The sequence below is a fragment of the Aethalodelphis obliquidens genome, unplaced genomic scaffold (genome assembly GCF_003676395.1).
Source record: "Aethalodelphis obliquidens isolate GAN/ISIS:26980383/991018 unplaced genomic scaffold, ASM367639v1 scaffold72, whole genome shotgun sequence".
In the NCBI taxonomy this organism is placed as follows: Eukaryota; Metazoa; Chordata; class Mammalia; order Artiodactyla; family Delphinidae; genus Aethalodelphis; species Aethalodelphis obliquidens.
In genome coordinates, this window is record NW_020838016.1 from 9,123,892 (window position 1) to 9,137,445 (window position 13,554).

The window sequence follows — 13,554 nt, forward strand, 5'->3', positions numbered from 1 at the left end:
CCCTCCCTCTCTCCCTCTCTCTCTCCCTCTCTCTCTCTCTCTCTATTATCTGATATCAGATAATATATATATTATATATATAATATATCTCTATATAATATATATTATATATATAATATATCTCTCTATTATCTGATATCTCTCTCTATTATCTGATATCAGATAATATCTTTCCTCTCCCCCCAGTACACATGTACTGGGGGGAGAGGAAAGAACTTTTCTTCTACCCTCTTAGGTTTAGGAATGGAAGCCTAAAAATTAAACTGCCAAAAGATGATTAACAAGAGAAAAGACAGATTTTTATTTATGTACATACACAAGAGTTCACAAAAAAGTGTAACTAGGGGGCTTCCCTGGTGGCGCTAGTGGTTGAGAGTCCGCCTGCCGATGCAGGGGACACGGGTTCGTGCCCCGGTCCGGGAAGATCCCACATGCCACGGAGCGGCTAGGCCCGTGAGCTAGGGCCACTGAGCCTGAGGGTCCGGAGCCTGTGCTCCGCAATGGGAGAGGCCACGGCAGTGAGAGGCCCACGTACTGCAAAAAAAAAAAAATGTTACTAGGTGGCAGTTAGAATTGAGGGCTTATATTCCATTTAATAGGGGAGGGGGATGGGGAGAAGGTCACTTACAGGAAAACAAATGACTTCTTTGAAATAGTGGGGTAAGGGCACTTATGGGAGAACAGTTGACTTTTAGGAAAGATAAATGGCCCTTAGAAGAATAGATGGGAGATATGATAGCTTTGTGGCAATGTCTATTTAGGTATGGTGCTGCGTTCTGTCACTGGTGATAAGAGTCAATCTTTCCTGGTTCCAAAACTCCTGAAATTCCCGGAGAGAAGATTTATGAGTTGAGTTTTTTTCCAAGGCTCTGCTTATCTTAAAGGCAGACAAAGGGGAGTTCAAAACCTGCATCTGTTGACTCTCAAATAACTTCAGCTCAAAATAATTTTTATGCCACTGTTGTGCATTTTGGACACTTCAGCGCCCTTTTGGTTCTGTTTCTCTAAGGAACCCTAACTAATTCAGTGGGATATTTTGAGGTTTAGATATAATGCTTGCAAAGTTAGATATAACATAGCTTAGGAATCATTCAATGTGATAGCAATTATTATTAATTAGTTCTAAGGGTGATATCAGATAATATTTTGACTAAACTACGAGCTCGTGTGTCTTAAATTACTTGGACTGAATTTTCAAAATCTAAAAATACATACAAAAAGAAAGTTACAACCATAAAGTAATATGACTGATTTTTAATATTACACCAAAACTTCGAGAGGCAAATTACTCTAAATCTTCTGAGTAGTTGTCAGCGGAGGCTATAGAACAGGGCTGCCTTAGCTTGCAATGTTTACGTATGGAGGCAAGCTTTTTATTTTTGATCTGATCTTTTAAAATAGTGAAACAAAATTCATTTGTAATGACTTTCAAAGCATTTCAAAGATAGCGAAACTAACAAATGAGTATTTTGAAATGAGATGGAACTCTTCACTGATGTGGAAGTGATTTTCCTGTGTAGATTCCAGCATTGTTGTATTAGTGTGGTCAAAACAGGCCACGTTGTGATAACAGGCAAATCCCAAAGTCTCAGCGGCTTAAAACTAAAGGATTATTTCTCATTCATATGAAGTCCTTTATGGGTCCAGGGGTTCTCCAGGTATCTCCCTTCTGACTGGTGACTCAGAGCTTCAGGCTGCTTCCACCTTTCAGCCCCACTGGAACTGGTGGTTTCGGTTGCTATGGCAACAAGAGAGAATGCAGAGAACCTGGGGAGCTTTGTCCTGCCTCAGACCCACTTTACAGGTCATTTCAGATACACTTCTGTTGGACAGAAGGAGTCCTCGGGCCCTGCCTAAGGGCAAGGGAGCTGACTAGTCCTGCTTTCTGTCTGTCCAGGAAGGAGAGGAGAGCTGGATATGGTGAACACAGACCATCTCTACCATCTTGGCTCTCAAGCCCATGCGGGGGGAATCAGAGAATGTACCAACAGTGGCCAAGGCAGTGAAAGAAGTGAACAGTCTCTTCAGATGACTCCCCTGAAGGGAACACAACCCACTTGGTGTCTTTGAATAAAAATCTATCTCAGTACTTTATAAGCACACTTTGTTTTTGTTTTTTTTACATCTTTATTGGAGTATAATTGCTTTACAATGGTGTGTTAGTTTCTGCTTTATAACAAAGTGAATCAGTTATACATATACATATGTTCCCATATCTCTTCCCTCTTGCGTCTCCCTCCCTCCCACCCTCCCTATCCCACCCCTCCAGGCGGTCTATAAGCACACTTTGAATCTGTAAAATGAAACATTGACTAACTTCTTCGGGAAAACGCCACCTTAAAGCACTGGATCATGGCCTGAAGCTGCTCTGTCAAGCAAAACCTTTTTAGAAAGCATTTGTTGTTGTGACTGTTTTGTATAAAAACTGTTTACAACATTAGAGAGAAAGCATATAAAAACCAGCTGTTCAGTGAAAGAGAAAACCTTCCAACGTTTTCATTTCAACTCTTTGTATTTTTTAAACATTCATTCAAATGAGATAATGTTTGATTGCTTTCGTGGGCATCCTCCAAAGCCGAGCAAATACCTAGACAATGTATTACACAGCGGAGAGGTCAAGTGCCCCCTCCCTGTTGCATTCATGAGCATTTGAAAGAAAGAAAAAAAACCCCTTCTCCTTCCTTAGACATCACTGAAGGGAATCTCCTCTTTTGCCTTTATGGGTCTGTGAATTAATTTTGCAGAGAAGCCAAAAGCTTTTCTGATCATCTCACAGGGACTCAGATAGGGTCAACTATGGTGTGTTCCAATAAAATAAAAGGTGAAGACTTAAGTGTTTTGCAGGATTTATTCTGATCAGACAGTGCAGCCAAGTAAGGGCAAATAACCATGCAAGTCTCTGACTTAAGTGCTTCTCAGGCCAATAGCCACTGTTCTTGGCAGACCAAACCCCACAGCGTGGTCCTCGTGTATGGGCAGCTGGAATCTTTCCTTCACTGACTGTTCTTAGAAAATCCATTGTAATCTCTGTGTGGGGTTTGGTAACACAACAGCCCCTGTCCATGCTCTGAAATATATTCAATAAGCAGGAGAAGTCTCCCTGCAGCTGCTGATTTGGCCCTTACAAAAGGTGCTGCCACCCTCCATAGTCTCCCCTATTTGCCCAAGGGCACTGCATGATGATGGGCCAAAAGAGCCCTGAACAAATCTGCCAGGGAAAGGTTCAGGAGTCAAATAACCTTCACTCTAATTACACAACTGAGGTAAGCATGGCTAGTGCAAAATAGCCAAGTGATCAGCTTTCCCGTAGCCTGGAGCAGAGGGAAAGGAGCAGAAGTTGGAGAACCTAGTCTTTTGCTGTTAGCATCCGCACCCACAGATATTTATTGGAAAGGGGCATAAGGCATGGGCCCCGCTCTCCAGGGGCATCTAGTTGGGGATGTGGCGGAACATAAAGAAAACCTCAATGTGGCCCGTGTTTCCCCAGTCTTCTGTGACTAGTTGCAAAAAGGCTGCAGTTGGCCATCCCTAATGGACACGCCAAGGCCATCTGGGCCTGGTTGAGATGTTAGTTAAGAACGGTGCCTTTTTTAAAAAGTTTATTCTATTGAAGTAGAGTTGATTTACAACGTTGTGTTAATCTCTGCTGTACAGCAAAGTGATTCAGTTATACATATATATACTGTTTTTTCATATTCTTTTCCATTATAGTTTATTACAGGCTGTTGAATATAGTTCCCTGTGCTATACAGCAGGACCTTGTTGTTTATCCATCCTGTATATAATAGTTTGCATCTGCTAATCCCAAACTCCCAATCCACCCCTGCCCCCTGGCAACTGCAAGTCTGTCCTCTACATCTGTGAGTCTATTTCCTAGATAAGAGAACTGTGCATCTTGATGTGAGGACTGGTATGGCAAGTTCCCCACGGTCACCGAGCCCATGGGCACTCTCCTTTATCCAAGTTAAATCTGCTCAGAGGGACTTTAAAGGTGCCCTCTTGACCTCTGGTACAGTGTGTTCATACCTGCCAGCGGCCATCAAGATGGTACAAGCTTCTTCCTCATGGCACCTGGTCCCATTCTAACTCCTCTGTTCTCTTTGAGACACACAGGCCTGAGGTTCATTCCTGATCTACTTGGGTGGAATTTTACCTCTATCCTTGTTCTGACACATTTAAAATCTGGTACCAACCCCCATTCCTCAAATCTCTCTGATACTTTAAAATGTTGCTGTGTAAATTATACCTCAGTAGATCTGACTTTAAAAAAAAAATCCATCCTTGAAGTTTCAATTCATCTTAGTAACCCTCCCTCAAGGCTCTTACTCTACAGGATGTAAACCACACAGACATTGGTCAGTAGGTTCCTTTTTTTTGGCTGCATTGGGTCTTCGTTGCTGTGCATGGACTTTCTCTAGTTGCAGCGAGCAGGGGCTACTCTTCATTGTGGTGTGCGGGCTTCTCATTGCGGTGGCCTCTCTTGTTGGGGAGCATGGGCTCTAGGCGCACAGGCTTCAGTAGCTGCAGCGTGCGGGCTCAGTAGTTGTGGCCACGGGATTAGTTGCTCCGTGGCATGTGGGATCTTCCTGGACCAAGGATCGAACCCGTGTCCCCTGCTTTGACAGGCCGATTCTTAACCACTGTGCCACCAGGGAAGTCTGATCAGTAGGTTCTAATAGATGGCAAGCCTGCATTTCCCTTTCTTTCAATTCATGGAGACTCAGTGACTTTGGGGAGAACAGAGTTACCTTATAGTATCTTATGATACAGTTTTCCATACCTCTCTTTTCAGTGGGATCATAATGGGAAAAGTCCAAGGAGTCCTGGATGGGCCTTTCTGGATGGAGCTAGGCTTGAATCACAAAACAAGAACTGGGGAATTGCTGGACATCAGGAGCCTTCGACTGAGTTTCTCTTTTCCATAATAATATTCAACTACAATTTTTCCTTTGAAAAATTCACCTATATTTGCTGGCTTTCTCAGATACACAGCTATTTATAAATGCAAAAGCAAGTATAAAGAGGTTAAAAGAGGTTTAAAATACAGTTAAAAGACAGATAGGGTTGTAGTGACGGTTAAATGTGACAAAGTAAGTGAAGAGCATAACGTTGTGTCAGCCGAGAGTAGCTCTGCATAAATGCTGGTCATTTCCACTTGTTATTAGTAACGTGATTATTGAGTTTAGACTCTAGTCATCTTATTGGACAGAGTCTGCTGCAGTAATCCTCAAACACAGTAGGGAGTCTCTGAAGGGGATGTATGTGGGAAGCCCTCAATCCCTTCCCTAAAAGCTTTCTGATTACTAGAACAAAAATGAAAAAGGGAAGACCATGAATGTAATTAACTTTATTAAGGTTGATTTATGACAGAAATTGACTTCTTCCAAAAGGAAGACATCTCTTAGTCAGACCAGCATACCTACTCATATAAAAGAAAGAGAGGGGACTTCCCTGGTGGTCCAGTGGTAAATAATCTGCCTTACAATGCAGGGGTCACGGGTTCAATCCCTGGTCAGGGAACTAAGATCCTACATGCCGTGGGGCAACTAAGCCCGCATGCCACAACTACTGAGCTTGTGCACCTCAACTAGAGAACCCACACTCCCTGGAGCCTGCATGCCACAACTAGAGAAGAGAAAACCTGCACACCACAACTAGAGAGAAGCCTGTGCGCCATGATGAAAGATCCCATATGCCTCAACGAAGATCCTGCATGCCGCAACTGAGACCCGATGCAGCCATAAATAAATAAATTAAATAAATAAATGATAAATAATAAATCTTTTTAAAAAAAATGAAAAAGAGAAAAAAATCGTTTGAACCTGATGCCACAAAACAGCCCTCTTTTTATTTCTTTAAAACTTGGACTCCAGAAGAACCAAGAGGAGTGTATGGTAGACCACCCCTAATATGGTCCCCAAAGATCCCTACCTCCTGCCATCCACACCCTTGAGTAACCCCTTCCCTTAAGGATGGGCTGGACTTACTTGTACGTACTGACTTGCTTCTAACAAGTAGAATGTGGCAGAAGTAATGAGATGTCATTTCTAAGATTAGGTAATAAAAATACTGTGTCTTATATCTTGAGCTCTCTCTCTATCTCTCTCTTGCTATGACCATTTGTCCTGAAGAAAGACAGTTACAATGGTATCAGGCAGCCCTGTGAAGAGGCTCACATGGTGAGGGATGGAGGCTTTCCAATAACCATATGAGTGAGCCTGGAAGCAATTTACCCCAACCCTGACCCCCCACCCGAGTCGAACCCTCAGATGAGACCACAGCCTTGACCAACAGCTTTACTGTGATGTCTCTAGAGACCTTGAGTCAGAGGCACCCAGTTAACCCAAGTCTAGATTCTTGCCCCACAGAAACTGTGAGATAATAATAAATGTTTTTGTTTTTTTTAAATAAAGCCTTTTTTTAATATTTATTATTCATTTATTTAGCTGCTCTGGGTCTTAGCTGCAGTACACAGGATCTTCATTGCTGCATGAAGGATCTTTAGTTGCAGCATGAGGACTCTTAGTTGCAGCACGTGAACTCTTATTTGCCGCATGTGGACTCTTTCTTAATTGTAGCATGCGGGATCTAGTTCCCTGACCAGGGATCAAACCCGGGCCCCCTGCACTGGGAGCACAGAATCTTAACCGCTGGACCGCCAGGAAAGTCCCAAATGTTTGTTGTTTTAAGCCACTAAATGTTGGGGCGATCTGTTACACAGCAATAGGTAACTAATATAAAAGGTTACACAACTAACTGGAAACACACATTTTTTCCCCCGTATTCTAAGGCAAATACTAGAATAATTTCTAGCATGGGGAAGGAGGGTTTGATAACAAACAACTGTAGTCTTGAGCACCGAATGTATGCTCAGTTATGCTGCTAAAAATTGCTAATGGATTATTTAAAAGTCTTTAAAGATTACTGTGGCAGTTGAGGGAGGTAGGTGGGGCTCCTAGAAATCATGTCATATGAAGAGTGAGGAGATCTGACTGCTGTCTTTTAAAATGTAAGTGGCGGTCAGGTAAGAAGAGACATGCTTCACTTGTTCTATGTAACCCTGAAGGACAGAGCAAGAGGCAGTGAGCGCCTTGGAAGCTGCAGGCAAGCAGGTTCTGACCCCACTGAATTTTGCTGGTGTTTGCATGAAACACCAAGAACAAAAGTCATGTCAGCTACTTCGCTGTTTAAAAATTACATCCAGGGGCCTCCCTGGTGGCGCGGTGGTTGAGAGTCCGCCTGCCGATGCAGGGCACACGGTTCGTGCCCCGGTCCGGGAAGATCCCACATGCCGCGGAGCGGCTGGGCCCGTGAGCCATGGCCGTTGAGCCTGCGCGTCCGGAGCCTGTGCTCCGCAGCGGGAGGGGCCACAACGGTGAGAGGCCCGCATACCGCAAAAAAAAAAAAAAAAAAAAAAAAAATTACATCTAAGTGTGAAGGTGGTCTACAAACAATGAAAATGCGACTATCTGCATATAGTAGAAGTGTGGGGTAAATTTTTTTTTTTTGGCCATGTGTGGCTCGTGGGACCTTAGTTCCCCAACTAGGGATCGAATCCAGGCCCTTGGCAGCGAAAGCATGGAGTCCTAACCACTGGACCGTGAGGGAATTCCCTGTGGGTGGTTTTGAAAGTTGTTATTTTTCTAAATTGTTCTTTATGTGATATTGTCTCTGCAATTAAAATGAAATGTATTCTAGGAAAAGAAGGCCACATATTTTGAATTGCTAGAACAGTTCCTGTTTGGGTTTGTTACTGTGTCTCAGGCTGGCCATCTCCTTTCTTCACAGAGAAAAGTCTGATGATCCCAGGAAACACCATTTCTTCAAAACCATCAACTTTCCTCGCCTGGAAGCTGGCCTAGTTGAGCCTCCATTTGTGCCAGACCCATCAGTGGTTTACGCCAAAGATATCGGTGAAATTGAAGATTTCTCTGAGGTTCGAGGAGTTGAATTTGATGATAAAGATACGCAGTTCTTCCAAAGATTTGCAACAGGTGCTGTCCCTATAGCTTGGCAGGAAGAGATTATAGAAACGGGGCTGTTTGCCGAATTGAATGACCCCAACAGGCCCGCAGGTTGCGGGGAGGGTAATTCGTCTAAGTCTGGTATATGTTTGCTATTATAAGTTGTTCTCTCTACCACACGGGCAGCAGGAGTCTCAGCTGACATAATCCTCGAATGTTCCTAATACGTGAAAATCTGTTGAATGAGCACTGATCAGTCAGGAAGGGCATTTCAACCACAAAACAGTTCAAAGGATAGGTGAGCTCACCACTAAGACGTATTTTCTCTCCTTCCTTCCTTCCTCCCTTCCCCCCTAATTTACTTCCTTTCTTTATTCTTTCTTTCTTCCTTCATAAAGAAGAGTACAGTCTCAGTTTTCACTGAGACCTGGTTGAAAAGGAACCCTCAGGTTTATTTTGCTAAACTAAAAGCATGAGCCTTTGCCATCATGTCCCTGACAATTACACAAAGTCCTAAGAACAGAGAATGGAACTTTGTGGTATGCTCAGAAAACGAGCATTTGCAATTCTTAGTAAACAATCATTTTAGTTTTTCTTTGTTTATATCTTTTCATCCTTTCATCTTTCAGTATTTCTCCTTCTTCTGTACTTATAAAAGGCATTTTGAACGTGGAAATAAATATTTCTGATTTTCCCCCTCCCTGCAAAAAAGGACTGGATTGTACTATTTTGGAAATATTTCAGATTACAGAATCATTTTTAATTTATAGAGTCTCTTTTCATTATTTCTGAAATATTCTACCATTATAATGTTGAAGCATGTTAAACGTAAATACACATGAGGTCTGGGGATTAAAGTATTCTGTAAGTTGAGTTCTTTAGGTAGTAGTCTACAAATTGCTTACCTGTATAATTCCGTATGCCATCAGTTCCCAAACTTTGCTGAACTTTGGAATCACCCAGAAATATTTTAAAATAATAACATGTGACTCCCACTCCCAGATTTTAATTGGTCTGGAGTACAACCTGGGCATCTAGATTTTCAAAATCTCCCCGAGTGATTCCAGTGTGCAACAAAGTTTGGGAACCACAGTCATGCAGATTTAAATGTTATTACATATGGGTCCCTGTTTTGGTTACTCAAAACCTCAGTCTTACATTTTGACAACAACTTTTCAAATACCCAAAAAAATGCATAACTTTGGCAATTGCAGTTAAATGAAACTGAAGATAATCCGTATTCATCTTGTAGATTTCCTTGCCCTTGCACACTTTAGTTCTTCACACATATCTTGGGAAGTAGATCTCTTGACTATTTCAAGACCTGAAGGAGACATATGGGCTTAGAAACTAATTTGAACAAACAGTGGCCCTCATTTCAGGTGGCTGCCCAGCCAGCACTTTATAGCAGAATTAGCACTTCTCGAAAGCACAGCCAAAGTGAGAATTTTAAGCGCCCCCCCCCGCAAAAAATATATATATACATATATATGACACAAATATACATCTGGGGTGACCATATATATATATATGTGTGTGTGTATACGTGTGTGTGTATACGTGTGTGTATATATATATATATATATATATTTTTTTTTTAAGATGTATGTGTGCCTAAGGAAATCTTCCTTGGCCCAAAGGTGAGAAACCTGGCTGAAGTTATTTTAAAAGTTTTGTCCCTTGAGTAAAGGTACCAAGAATTACAAAAAACACTGGCCAAAAATTTTTTGGTTAACTGGAATCCAGCTAACAGTAATCCTCAACTACAAGACAACATCAACCATATCTGGAGCAAGGAGGAAGAAACCTCCATGGAGTTGAGTCCTGGGTTAGAACACCTGCCACTCACCTGCTCATCCTCCATCCTCAGTGAGCTCCTTGAAGCTCCAAACCCTACCCTAGAGACACTGTAGAGTCCTGAATCACCAAAGCAGAATACAGGTGTGTCCTGCAGATTCTTCTTCCTAAGGCAAGAAAGTAGATTAAAATTTGATAAAAATTTCTAAGTCTGTTTAACAAAACCTAATCAACAGTTAACAGAAATTCAATTAACTAGAGCATTCCAAGAGTAGAGATCTCAGGACTTAGCATTATAAACATCAGACATTTTAAAAAGTGACTTCTACTTGCATTGGTTCTTTCATGTGAATGCCTACTGCTTTTGATAAACTTTAAATGCAAATCTGTTTCATGTTTTAGAAGTAACTCAGGAAAATAATTGAATAAGATACCTATATTCAAACAGTCACCAAGTAAGTATGTGTTGAGCTCTAGTTATACATTGAGCCCTGCACTGGGTGATGTTGGGGACACAGTAGAGAAATAAGACAACCATCTAAGAAAGGCCCTGTGGTGTAGTGTAGCATGCAGACTCCTGTGGGTGTTATTATTCACATTTTAAAAGAGGAAACTGATGCCCATAGATGTTTTGTAGCTTGTCCAAGGTCACACAGCTCTGCAGAGTTGTTGTGAAGACTAGAAATAATGTATAGGAAGCACATAGTGCTTGACTTGCATATAGTAAGGGCATACTAAATTGAAGATCACGGTCAGTAAGTAGCAGCAGGTCGAATGATTCCTGGTCCAAGGACAAACTATTAAGACCTGAACCTTTATTAAAAGTTCCAGAGGAGGTGAGAGAAGCAAGAGAGCTGGTTCCTGGGGAGTGGTTGAGAAGGAAATTTTTTACACACAATGAAAGAAAAATCTAATTGGAATAAGTGGAGACATGGGGGCCCATCCCAGATCTCCTGCCCATCATATGCCAGGTGGGAATCCACCTGGGCCAAGTCAGAGTATAGGAGGCTCACAGGGGCAGGGCAGGTAAGGGACAGACCTCAGCATGGAGATTAAATGTTACAGATGGAGAGAAATAAGCCAATGCAAAGGGATTGGCTCAGATTGTGGGTGGGATTCAAGACTGAAATAAGATGCAACCAGATGTTTTATCAAAGAAAAGAAGTGATTTTTGAAAAGGGATGATACTTGCTTATTTTTAAACAGTTAAAATGAGCTTATGTTTTTAGAGAAAAATTTTATATATAAACAAAATGAAACATCAGGGGAAACACAGACATATATGAGTGAACTATTCAGACAAAGAAGAACCGAGGAGAAGTCACTTTTATTCTTCTAGTTTGTCAGGGATTGTTTGAAATGTTTGTTTCTTAAAGGGGTAGATGGAATTAATAAACCGCTTGAAGGGGCTTAGAAGTGCCTTGCAAAGCAGGAGGTATGGATGATGTTTTCACAGGAAACAGTGATGAATGATTGATTTTAGGTGTAATTTTTCTTCTTTTCTTTTTTCGGCCGCACCGCGAGGCATGCTAAATCTTAATTCCCCCACCAGGGATTGAACCTATGCCCCTGCAGTGGAAGCACAGAGTCCTAACCACTGGACCGCCAGGGAAGTCCCCAATTTTAGGATTGTAAGCCACAAAGAGTTTAAAAAGTATTCTCAATTGTTTACCTTGAATATCAAATTCAAGATGTTTCTCATTTAGGTGACCAGGCATGAATGTGAAATAATTGAATGATTTAAACTTTGCTTCTTAGGAATTGCTCATTTGAAGTCATTGAGGGAATTCCCTGGAAGTCCAGTGATTAGGACTCTAACCGATGTGCACTTTCACTTTCACTTTCACCCAGTGCACTTTCGCTGGGCACTGCACTGGCCTGGGTTCAATCCCTGGTCGGGGAACTATAATCCCACAAATTGTGCGGTGCAGGCAAAAAAAAAAAAGAAAGAAAGATAGAAAAAGAAATCAGAGAGAATACTACATCAATTTTTAAAGATCATTATTATTATATTGTGTTTATCATTAGGGCGGTTTAACTGATGTTAATTTTTGGACAGTAAAACATGATGAAAATAGTGAAAATATATAATACTCGCTTCTTAAATGATTGTTCTTGGCAGTTATAAGCCTTAAGAAGAAAAAAATAGATACAAGATTTTTTTGGTGGTGGGGAGGCCAACCTGGAAGATTTACCATATTAGCCATTTTGATCATCAAAAAAGTAAAAAGACTGAATTTTCTTGGATCATCTGGGAAAGATAATTGCAGTCGTTTAGGTTTAATTATTCTTTCAATAAATATTGGTGCCTGCCATGTGCCAGGCCTCATTTCGGGGAGATATGCTGGGTTTTGCCCCTTTAAACTTTTTAGATTGGAAAGCACTTTTGTTCACCCTGTGTATCACTAAACTTTTATATCTCTCTGGGTAGAGATGAGTTTTGTTCTTTCCATTTTTTCCTAAGTTTTCTGCACTGAACATATCTTTCTTTTAAAAATCAAGAAAAAATATATATATTTTTAAAAATGTCATGAAGAACCTAGGAGTAAGAAAGGAATAAAGACACCGACCTACCAGGGAATGGACTTGAGGATATGGGGAGCGGGAAGGGGAAGCTATGACAAAGCGAGAGAGAGGCATGGACATATATACACTACCAAACGTAAGGTAGATAGCTAGTGGGAAGCAGCCGCATAGCACAGGGAGATCAGCTCGATGCTTTGTGACCACCTAAAGGGGTGGGATAGGGAGGGTGGGAGGGAGGGAGATGCAAGAGGGAAGAGATATAGGAACATATGTATATGTATAACTGATTCACTTTGTTATAAAGCAGAAACTAACACACCATTGTAAAGCAATTATACTCCAATAAAGATGTAAAAAAAACAAAAAAAAAAGAAAAAATATATTTTTTAAAGCAAGGCAGGCCCTGTCATAATTGGAGCTGGGTGTGTGCCCAGGCTGGCTCTGGCAATAACCAGACCCTGAGGACCTCCTTCCTGGCCAAAAGACATGAACTAGCCTGGGTACCAGGAGTAAGTCCAGGACTCCTGGTCTGAGCCAGCAGAGTCTCCCTGGACAGAGCCAGCAGTTGGTGTCTAAGGTTGAGCCAGATTAGTGGTCCCACAATCCAGACCATGAACTGTGGCTAGTTGGTGGCAAAGTTTTTACCAAACCTCAAAGAAAAAAAAGAAAGGACAATGCAGTGAGTCTTTCAGGCGCTACGCTCTTCAAAATATCTTATTTTATCACATAGCTGAAATGTCTTCTTTTATGAAGTAGTTGATATTTGACAGAAGTAAAAATTGAAGACCAGTGACTGTTCCTCAAGTATTTTTTTGAAATTTTACTGATGCATGAGATTTCAAAATCTGGAACCCCCTGGACTGGATGACCTTGAAGGACATTCCAACTGTAAGGAAACTGTGCTTCAGTGGGAAATGATGCATTTTCTAGAGGAAGATCTACAAACTTTTTCTGAAAAAGACCAGATAGTAAATATTTTAGACTTTGCAGATGACAACTACTTAACTCTGCCTTTGTAGTGGGAAAGCAGCCACAGACAAGGGAAAGGACCAACTCTGTCTGTGTGCCAATAAAGCTTTATTTACAAAAACAGGTGGTGGAGCTGGATTTGACCCACAAGCTGTAGTTTACTGATTGTAGTTGTAAATAAGTCTCATTATTAAACTGGCTGGGTTATCTGATTCAAACAGAGCTATTTTACAACTCTATAAATTATAGATAACTAATTGGGATGTAAATTAATTCTTGTCTATAGATGTTCAAATAA

At 41.3% G+C, this 13,554-nt stretch overlaps 1 protein-coding gene across 1 annotated transcript in view; it reads left to right on the forward strand.

Moving 5' to 3' along the window:
• Nucleotides 1–8,806, forward strand: part of GRK7 (G protein-coupled receptor kinase 7) — a 35,475-nt gene extending 26,669 nt beyond the window's left edge. Inside the window, exon 4 of the mRNA XM_027091617.1 lies at nucleotides 7,789–8,806. Coding sequence (XP_026947418.1) covers nucleotides 7,789–8,125 — 337 coding nt within the window. The 3' untranslated portion in view covers nucleotides 8,126–8,806. The remainder of the gene's footprint in view (nucleotides 1–7,788) is intronic.
• Nucleotides 8,807–13,554: the final 4,748 nt, after the last annotated feature.